Source organism: Salmo salar, chromosome 12, assembly GCF_965601325.2.
Source record: "Salmo salar chromosome 12, fSalSal1, whole genome shotgun sequence".
NCBI classification, from domain to species: Eukaryota; Metazoa; Chordata; class Actinopteri; order Salmoniformes; family Salmonidae; genus Salmo; species Salmo salar.
In genome coordinates this window covers 13,931,586-13,942,070 of record NC_138302.1, presented here as the reverse complement: position 1 = coordinate 13,942,070, position 10,485 = coordinate 13,931,586, and the positions used below count along the sequence as shown (strand labels likewise).

At 53.0% G+C, this 10,485-nt stretch overlaps 1 protein-coding gene across 1 annotated transcript; it reads right to left on the bottom strand.

The window, feature by feature from the left end:
- Positions 1-846: 846 nt before the first annotated feature.
- Positions 847-10,243, bottom strand: LOC145859401 (uncharacterized). The gene is made up of 6 exons (XM_082958607.1): positions 10,078-10,243; positions 9,456-9,611; positions 8,980-9,076; positions 3,802-3,924; positions 3,371-3,391; positions 847-3,173 (listed from the first exon to the last, which is right to left on the bottom strand). Exons 3-6 carry the CDS (start codon positions 9,059-9,061, stop codon positions 1,804-1,806), a joined length of 1,596 nt encoding a protein of 531 aa, XP_082814733.1. The 5' UTR covers positions 9,062-9,076; positions 9,456-9,611; positions 10,078-10,243; the 3' UTR covers positions 847-1,803.
- Between the last annotated feature and the right edge of the window lie 242 nt (positions 10,244-10,485).

The following is a 10,485-nucleotide window of genomic DNA, read 5'->3' as shown; positions in this document are numbered from 1 at the left end:
TGGATCACGGTTGCAAAATTCCGGTAACTTTCCCAAAGTTTTCCAGAAAATCCCAGTTGGAGAATTCAGGATTTCCTGCTCAGGCCTATTCCATCCGGATTCAGGAAATCGTCCAAACGGGATTTCTGGAAATCTTAGAAATTTGGGGAAAGTTAATTTTGCGACCGTAGTTAATGGATTTACAACTGGTTAAACAACTGGTTAAACAACTGGTTAAACAACTGGTTAAACAACTGGTTATAAAACTGGTTACAAATGATTTAACACCAATGGGAGGAAAGACACACAAGGGTAAAAGAGAGGGATGGGGAGAGAAAAGAAAATAGATCACATATTAAAACAGAACATGAGAGAGAGACCAGCTTGTGGCGACCAAGAGATAAGAAACAGGGAGGAGCCTTCATCATCATTTCAGGTGTAGGTATCATGAGGTGATCATCATCATCACTATCATCATCATTACCATCATCATCACCACCACCATCATCACTATCACCATCATCACCATCATCACTATCACCATCATCATCATCACTATCACCATTACCATCATCACTATCATCATCATCATCATCACCATCATCACTATCACCATCATCATCATCACTATCACCATCATCACTATCATCATCATCACCATCATCACTATCATCATCATCACCATCATCACCATCACCGCTATGACCATCATCATCATCACCATCACTATCTTCATCTTCACCATCATCACCATAATCACTATCACCATCATCACCATCACCGTTATCACCATCATCAGCATGACCATCATCATCACCATCACTATCTTCATCTTCACCATCATCACCATAATCACTATCACCATCATCACCATCACCATCATCACCATCACCATCATCACCATCACCGTTATCACCATCATCAGCATGACCATCATCATCACCATCACTATCTTCATCGTCACCATCACCATCGTCACCATCATCACAATAATCACTATCACCATCATCATCACCATCACCACCATCACCATAATCACTATCATCATCTTCATCATCATTATCATCATCATCAATTTAACCATAGCCAGCAAAATCTATCACCATTATAATGATCTTTATCAATGATTATGATAATTAATATCATGACTGCAACAATTGCATTTTTCTTCCTCCTCCTCCTCCTCCTCCTCCAGATCACCACCGCCCTAGTCACAGGCTCGTCACCCGTTGCATCTGTCCTTCATCGTCCTCGCTGGCGGGCTCTGTGTATACCAACTCCCCATTAGCCGTGAGGGGTGTGAGGGGTGGGGGCTGGTAGAAAGTCTGCATGTGATTAGGCCTGGGGCCCAGAGGGGGTCGTCCCAGGCTGTAGGGGACTTCCAGAGGGGGTCGGTGGGGTCGAGGGGTGGGGCTAACCTCTGGTTGACCTTCTGGGCTGCTGTCAGGATAGGACGACATGAGTAGGGGCGGAGATTCACGGGTGTAGAATCGTGTTGGCGGGGGCGAGTTTTGGGTGTAGAGCTGGGGGGAGTCGCTGCAAGTGTAGATGTTCGGGGGAGAATTTCGGGTGTAGATATTTGGGAGGGGGTCGTTTCGGGTGTATATACTTGGTGGTGAATTTCGGGTGTAAATATTTGGGGGTGAATTTGGGGTGTAGGTATCAGGAGGTGAGTTTGTAGTGTAGACATTTGGGGATGAATTTGGGGTGTATATATCTAGGGCTGTGTTTCGGTCATGGGTGAAGACGGGGGAGGGGTTAGAATCTTGGGTGTAGATGGGGGAGGAGTCAGGGTCAAGGTCAGGGGTCACGGGGTCATAGCTGTCAGGGTCGTCCGGGGTCGCTAAGGTAACGGACGGACTGAGTGCTCCCTTCCTCCATCCTACTCTCCTTCCCTCTGTTCCACCCCTCTACCCCTACATCTCTCTGGTCATTGAGGAACTGCTCCTCCTTCTCTCTCTCCATCCCTCTCTCCTTCCACCCCTCCATCCCTCCATTTCTCTGGTCATAGAGAAGAGAATCCTCTTTCCTTCTTTCCACCCCTCTCTCTTTCCACCCCTCCACCCCTCTCTCTTTCCAACCCTCTATCCCTCTCTCCATCCCGCTCTCCTTCCACCCCTCCATCCCTCCATTTCTCTGGTCATAGAGAAGAGAATCCTCTTTCCACCCCTCCACCCCTCTCTCTTTCCAACCCTCTACCCCTCTCTCCATCCCTCTCTCCTTCCACCCCTCCATCCCTCCATCCCTGGGGTCATAAAGAAGGGGTTCCTCCAGGACTTTATACAGGGGTTCTGTCTCTAGAGGCGGAGGAGGAGGGGGAGGAGGAAGCGGCCTATCCCGGTAACGGTCCCTCTCCCGCTCCGAACCCCCAGCGCCACCCGGCTCAACACCCCCGCTGCGGTGACGGGACAGCGTTCCGCCTCCGCCCTGCTGCTGTTGCCGTGACAACGTGGAATGTGGGCGTGCGGTCTGCGTCTGCAGCGACGCCTCCTGGGGGCGTGTCTGTCTGTCCTGGAGGAGGAGTCTACGGGAGAGGGTCCCGCCCCCCAGCTGCAGCTGGCTCCTGTTGCTCTCCTCCTGGCGTGTGTGTGTCTGCACGTCCTGCAGCGGACGAGGTGTGTGTGTCTGCACGTCCTGCAGCGGACGAGGTGTGTGCGTCCAGCCGTCCTGGCGTGTGTGTGTCGGCACGTCCTGCAGCGGACGAGGTGTGTACGTCCAGCTGTCCTGGCGCGTGTGCGCGTGCGTCGGCTCTTGGTCATGTGTGTGCGTCGACACCCGAGCTACCGTCCAACTCTCGTGGGCGGAGGGCTGTGGGCGTGTCAGTCGGTCCAGGGGGCGTGCCAGGCTGCCGTAGCGCTCCGCGGCTGCAGTAGCGGCGGCTGCAGCCGGCCTCAAGTTGCTCTGAACCAGCTCTGAGATGATCATGTTTTCCAGGACAGCCGCGTCCGACAGGTTCCTCCGCATTCCGCCTCCGTGAGGCTCCACCCCCACGGCGGCGTGGGGGATGAGGGGGGCGGGGGAGGCGTCCTCCCCCCCTCCTCCTCCCTCCCTGAGGAGGTCTGTGCTGCCACCCACCCCGGACCGAGGCCCCCCAACACCCCCACCCAGACCCTGCAGGGTGAAGCTGTTGGTGCTGTAGCCACCGTTCAGACAAACACTGTCCATCTCCTGGCTCTGAGACAGGACGTCACCTTCTGGTGGCCGGGGCGGAGCGAGGAGGAGAGAGAAGTACACAGTTAGACAACATATTTAGGCTGATCATATTTGTTTACCTCTTTTTTTATGTATAAAGTTAATTGCCAACTGATACAACCAACAGATATATATGATATTACATGTGAAAATACAACAGGCAGACTGATACAACAGGAGGTAAAGGAGGAGGGCGTACTCTGTATGTCTCTGAAGGTCCCTGTAGGTCAGGACAGGACAGGACAGGACAGGTCAGGTTAGGACAGGTTGGGAGAGGAGAGGCCGACAGTCAGAGACAGACTGACAGACAACAGACTGACTTTTTAATAACGTAAACATGCAGGCTGAACTGAGAGAAAGAATAAGGGAGAGAAAGAGAGAGAGAGTGAGAGACAGACAGATAGGTAGTGAGACAGAGAGACAGAGAGAGAGAGAGAGAGACTGTCAGAGAGACAGACAAACAGACAGAAGAAAGGCAGACACAGAGAGATGGATAGATAGATAGATAGATAGATAGATAGATAGATAGATAGATAGATAGATAGATAGATAGATAGATAGATAGATAGATAGATAGATAGATAGATAGATAGATAATAGATAGATAGATAGATAGATAGATAGATGTACCAGTAGAGGTGAAGAGGCCAGGGGAGGGCTGGCTGTAGCCCTGAGCCAGTAGGCTGTCATAAGGAGAGACTCTAGGGTGAGTCTGTAACACTGGGTTAGTCAGGAAATGGTTACCCAGACCAGCTAGAGAGAGAGAGACAGAGAGAGAGAGGTATTATCTACCTCACTTGCTTTGGCAATGTTAACATATGAATTGAGAAGGGGGGAGAGGAGAGTTAAGTAAAGAAGAAAAAGGAAAGGCCCTAAAAGAAGAGAACAGAAAATGGGAGAAGAAAGAGGAGAGGACTAGAGGAGAGGACTAGAGGAGAGGACTAGAGGAGAGGACTAGAGGAGAGGACTAGAGGAGAGGACTAGAGGAGAGGACTAGAGGAGAGGGGGATGAGAAGGAGGAGAGGACTAGAGGAGAGGACTAGAGGAGAGGACTAGAGGAGAGGACTAGAGGAGAGGACTAGAGGAGAGGGGGATGAGAAGGAGGAGAGGACTAGAGGAGAGGACTAGAGGAGAGGGGGATGAGAAGGAGGAGAGGACTAGAGGAGAGGACTAGAGGAGAGGGGGATGAGAAGGAGGAGAGGACTAGACGACAGGAGGATGAGAAGGAGGAGAGGACTAGAGGAGAGGACTAGAGGAGAGGACTAGAGGAGAGGGGGATGAAAAGGAGGAGAGGACTAGAGGAGAGGGGGATGAGAAGGAGGAGAGGACTAGAGGAGAGGACTAGAGGAGAGGACTAGAGGAGAGGACTAGAGGAGAGGACTAGAGGAGAGGACTAGAGGAGAGGGGGATGAGAAGGAGGAGAGGACTAGACGACAGGAGGATGAGAAGGAGGAGAGGACTAGAGGAGAGGACTAGAGGAGAGGACTAGAGGAGAGGGGGATGAAAAGGAGGAGAGGACTAGAGGAGAGGGGGATGAGAAGGAGGAGAGGACTAGAGGAGAGGACTAGAGGAGAGGACTAGAGGAGAGGACTAGAGGAGAGGACTAGAGGAGAGGGGGATGAGAAGGAGGAGAGGACTAGACGACAGGAGGATGAGAAGGAGGAGAGGACTAGAGGAGAGGACTAGAGGAGAGGGGGATGAAAAGGAGGAGAGGACTAGAGGAGAGGACTAGAGGAGAGGGGGATGAGAAGGAGGAGAGGACTAGAGGAGAGGACTAGAGGAGAGGACTAGAGGAGAGGGGGATGAAAAGGAGGAGAGGACTAGAGGAGAGGACTAGAGGAGAGGGGGATGAGAAGGAGGAGAGGACTAGAGGAGAGGACTAGAGGAGAGGACTAGAGGAGAGGACTAGAGGAGAGGACTAGAGGAGAGGGGGATGAGAAGGAGGAGAGGACTAGAGGAGAGGACTAGAGGAGAGGACTAGAGGAGAGGACTAGAGGAGAGGACTAGAGGAGAGGGGGATGAGAAGGAGGAGAGGACTAGACGAGAGGAGGATGAGAAGGAGGAGAGGACTAGAGGAGAGGACTAGAGGAGAGGACTAGAGGAGAGGACTAGAGGAGAGGACTAGAGGAGAGGACTAGAGGAGAGGGGGATGAAAAGGAGGAGAGGACTAGAGGAGAGGACTAGAGGAGAGGGGGATGAGAAGGAGGAGAGGACTAGAGGAGAGGACTAGAGGAGAGGGGGATGAAAAGGAGGAGAGGACTAGAGGAGAGGACTAGAGGAGAGGGGGATGAAAAGGAGGAGAGGACTAGAGGAGAGGACTAGAGGAGAGGGGGATGAGAAGGAGGAGAGGACTAGAGGAGAGGACTAGAGGAGAGGACTAGAGGAGAGGACTAGAGGAGAGGACTAGATGAGAGGGGGATGAGAAGGAGGAGAGGACTAGACGAGAGGAGGATGAGAAGGAGGAGAGGACTAGAGGAGAGGACTAGAGGAGAGGACTAGAGGAGAGGGGGATGAGAAGGAGGAGAGGACTAGAGGAGAGGACTAGAGGAGAGGACTAGAGGAGAGGACTAGAGGAGAGGACTAGAGGAGAGGGGGATGAGAAGGAGGAGAGGACTAGACGAGAGGAGGATGAGAAGGAGGAGAGGACTAGAGGAGAGGACTAGAGGAGAGGACTAGAGGAGAGGGGGATGAAAAGGAGGAGAGGACTAGAGGAGAGGACTAGAGGAGAGGACTAGAGGAGAGGACTAGAGGAGAGGACTAGAGGAGAGGGGGATGAGAAGGAGGAGAGGACTAGACGAGAGGACTAGAGGAGAGGACTAGAGGAGAGGACTAGAGGAGAGGGGGATGAAAAGGAGGAGAGGACTAGAGGAGAGGACTAGAGGAGAGGGGGATGAGAAGGAGGAGAGGACTAGAAGAGAGGAGGATGAGAAGGAGGAGAGGACTAGAGGAGAGGACTAGAGGAGAGGACTAGAGGAGAGGGGGATGAGAAGGAGGAGAGGACTAGACGAGAGGAGGATGAGAAGGAGGAGAGGACTAGAGGAGAGGACTAGAGGAGAGGGGGATGAGAAGGAGGAGAGGACTAGACGAGAGGAGGATGAGAAGGAGGAGAGGACTAGAGGAGAGGACTAGAGGAGAGGACTAGAGGAGAGGGGGATGAAAAGGAGGAGAAGACTAGAGGAGAGGACTAGAGGATGAGAAGGAGGAGAGGACTAGAGGAGAGGACTAGAGGAGAGGACTAGAGGAGAGGACTAGAGGAGAGGACTAGAGGAGAGAGGGATGAGAAGGAGGAGAGGACTAGACGAGAGGAAGATGAGAAGGAGGAGAGGACTAGAGGAGAGGACTAGAGGAGAGGACTAGAGGAGAGGACTAGAGGAGAGGACTAGAGGAGAGGGAGATGAGAAGGAGGAGAGGACTAGACGAGAGGAGGATGAGAAGGAGGAGAGGACTAGAGGAGAGGACTAGAGGAGAGGACTATAGGAGAGGGGGATGAAAAGGAGGAGAGGACTAGAGGAGAGGACTAGAGGAGAGGGGGATGAGAAGGAGGAGAGGACTAGAGGAGAGGACTAGAGGAGAGGACTAGAGGAGAGGACTAGAGGAGAGGACTAGAGGAGAGGGGGATGAGAAGGAGGAGAGGACTAGACGAGAGGAGGATGAGAAGGAGGAGAGGACTAGAGGAGAGGACTAGAGGAGAGGACTAGAGGAGAGGGGGATGAAAAGGAGGAGAGGACTAGAGGAGAGGACTAGAGGAGAGGGGGATGAGAAGGAGGAGAGGACTAGACGAGAGGAGGATGAGAAGGAGGAGAGGACTAGAGGAGAGGACTAGAGGAGAGGACTAGAGGAGAGGGGGATGAAAAGGAGGAGAGGACTAGAGGAGAGGACTAGAGGAGAGGGGGATGAGAAGGAGGAGAGGACTAGAGGAGAGGACTAGAGGAGAGGGGGATGAAAAGGAGGAGAGGACTAGAGGAGAGGACTAGAGGAGAGGACTAGAGGAGAGGGGGATGAGAAGGAGGAGAGGACTAGACGAGAGGAGGATGAGAAGGAGGAGAGGACTAGAGGAGAGGACTAGAGGAGAGGACTAGAGGAGAGGACTAGAGGAGAGGGGGATGAAAAGGAGGAGAGGACTAGAGGAGAGGACTAGAGGAGAGGGGGATGAGAAGGAGGAGAGGACTAGACGAGAGGAGGATGAGAAGGAGGAGAGGACTAGAGGAGAGGACTAGAGGAGAGGACTAGAGGAGAGGGGGATGAAAAGGAGGAGAGGACTAGAGGAGAGGACTAGAGGAGAGGGGGATGAGAAGGAGGAGAGGACTAGAGGAGAGGACTAGAAGAGAGGACTAGAGGAGAGGGGGATGAAAAGGAGGAGAGGACTAGAGGAGAGGACTAGAGGAGAGGGGGATGAGAAGGAGGAGAGGACTAGAGGAGAGGACTAGAGGAGAGGACTAGAGGAGAGGGGGATGAAAAGGAGGAGAGGACTAGAGGAGAGGACTAGAGGAGAGGGGGATGAGAAGGAGGAGAGGACTAGACGAGAGGAGGATGAGAAGGAGGAGAGGACTAGACGAGAGGAGGATGAGAAGGAGGAGAGGACTAGAGGAGAGGACTAGAGGAGAGGACTAGAGGAGAGGACTAGAGGAGAGGGGGATGAAAAGGAGGAGAGGACTAGAGGAGAGGACTAGAGGAGAGGGGGATGAGAAGGAGGAGAGGACTAGAGGAGAGGACTAGAGGAGAGGACTAGAGGAGAGGGGGATGAAAAGGAGGAGAGGACTAGAGGAGAGGACTAGAGGAGAGGGGGATGAAAAGGAGGAGAGGACTAGAGGAGAGGACTAGAGGAGAGGACTCAAGGTGAGGGGGATGAGAAGGAGGAGAGGACTAGAGGAGAAGACTGGAGGAGAGGGGGATGAGGAGGAGAGGACTAGAGGAGAAGACTGGAGGAGAGGGGTATGAGGAGGAGAGGACTAGAGGAGAGGGGGATGAGAAGGAGGAGAGGACTAGAGGAGAGGGGGATGAGGAGGAGAGGACTAGAGGAGAGGGGGATGAGAAGGAGGAGAGGACTAGAAGAGAGGAGGAAAAGGAGGAGAGGACTAGAAGAGAGGAGGAGAAGGAGGAGAGGACTAGAGGAGAGGAGGATGAGAAGGAGGAGAGGACTAGAGGAGAGTAGGATGAGAAGGAGGAGAGGACTAGAGGAGAGGGGGATGAGAAGGAGGAGAGGACTAGAGGAGAGGAGGATGAGAAGGAGGAGAGGACTAGAAGAGAGGGGGATGAGAAGGAGGAGAGGACTAGAGGAGAGGAGGATGAGAAGGAGGAGAGGACTAGAGGAGAGTAGGATGAGAAGGAGGAGAGGACTAGAGGAGAGGGGGATGAGAAGGAGGAGAGGACTAGAGGAGAGGAGGATGAGAAGGAGGAGAGGACTAGAAGAGAGGGGGATGAGAAGGAGGAGAGGACTAGAGGAGAGGAGGATGAGAAGGAGGAGAGGACTAGAGGAGAGTAGGATGAGAAGGAGGAGAGGACTAGAGGAGAGGGGGATGAGAAGGAGGAGAGGACTAGAAGAGAGGAGAAGGAGAAGAGGACTAGAGGAGAGGAGGATGAGAAGGAGGAGAGGACTAGAGGAGAGGAGGATGAGAAGGAGGAGAGGACTAGAGGAGAGGACTAGAGGAGAGTAGGATGAGAAGGAGGAGAGGACTAGAAGAGAGGAGGAGAAGGAAGAGAGGACTAGAGGAGAGGAGGATGAGAAGGAGGAGAGGACTAGAGGAGAGGGGGATGAGAATGTAGGAGAGGACTAGAGGAGAGGGGGATGAGAAGGAGGAGAGGACTGACCTCTGTTGAGTGTAGGTGTGGTGTTGACATCAGCAGCTATGAAGGAAGACTCAGTCTGTCTACGCACTGTATCGTTCCACATCCTCCTAATGCGACTCTGCAACACACACACACACACACACACACACACACACACACACACACACACACACACACACACACACACACACACACACACACACACACACACACACACACACACACACACACACACACACACACACACACACACACACACACACACATAGGCTTGGTTTATAACACACTCATAGCTTTTATCAGGGAATCACTGTGTGTGTGTACCTGTCTGTTAGCAGTAGCCCTGCGTGCCGTTGTGTGTGTGAGTGTGTGTGTGTGTGTGTGTACCTGTCTGTTAGCAGTAGCCCTGCGTGCCATTGTGTGTGTGTGTGTGTGTGTGTGTACCTGTCTGTTAGCAGTAGCCCTGCGTGCCGTTGTGTGTGTGTGTGTGTGTGTACCTGTCTGTTAGCAGTAGCCCTGCGTGTCTGGTTGGTACTGCAGTAGCGGTTGTTGGCCCGTAGGGCGGCGCCCTTCAAAGAGCCAGGTGAACTGGTGGTGGAGGAACAGTCACAGCACTGAGAATGACGCACACACTTCCCATAGTCCTTATGGCCCTGGACAAACAGGAAGACACCATATACACTGAAACACATAGCAAATATATAGGGAATATCAAATATAATACAATACATGATCAGCCCAACCTCTTCCTGGTGAGTCACAGTACTGAGACCCCACCTCTTCCTGGTGAGTCACATTACTGAGACCCCACCTCTTCCTGGTGAGTCACAGTACTGAGACCCCACCTCTTCCTGGTGAGTCACAGTACTGAGACCCCACCTCTTCCTGGTGAGTCACAGTACTGAGACCCCACCTCTTCCTGGTGAGTCACAGTACTGAGACCCCACCTACCTTCATAGTGAGTGTATAGGACAGTATTGAGACCCCACCTACCTTCATAGTGAGTGTACAGGACAGTATTGAGACCCCACCTACCTTCATAGTGAGTGTACAGCACAGTATTGAGACCCCACCTACCTTCATAGTGAGTGTACAGTACAGTATTGAGACCCCACCTACCTTCCTAGTGAGTGTACAGTACAGTATTGTGATGAGCAGAGCCTGGGCCGTGTTAAGGGAGGAGAAGAGGTAGGAGAGGAGGAGAGAGGGAGATGAGAGGAAGACGAGCCCCAGAGACCAGGTCACCACCAGGAGGAAGAGGAGGGTGAGCGAACCCACAGTCCACGCTCTGTAGAGAGGGATGAAGAGAGGAGAGGGAGAGAGGAAAGGAGAGAGGGAGAAAGGAGAGGGAGGAGGGGAGAGGTTTAGAGGCAGGGAGGAGAGAGAGAGAGGGAGGTGGGAGTTAGGGAGGAGAGAGAGAGGGAGGTGGGGGTTAGGGAGGAGAGAGAGATAGGGAGGTGGGGGTTAGAGAGGAGAGAGAGAGGGAGGTGGGGTTAGGGAGGAGAGAGAGAGGGAGGTGGGGTTAGG

Excerpts from the sequence above, each read along its gene's own strand:
- LOC145859401 (XM_082958607.1), bottom strand. The coding sequence starts at position 9,061 with ATGTGGAACGATACAGTGCGTAGACAGACTGAGTCTTCCTTCATAGCT. Across the intron at positions 3,392-3,801 it reads TGGCCTCTTCACCTCTACTG|GGACCTTCAGAGACATACAG; the intron begins GTACATCTATCT and ends CCTGACCTACAG. Across the intron at positions 3,174-3,370 it reads GACCTTCAGAGACATACAGA|AAGGTGACGTCCTGTCTCAG; the intron begins GTACGCCCTCCT and ends CCCGGCCACCAG.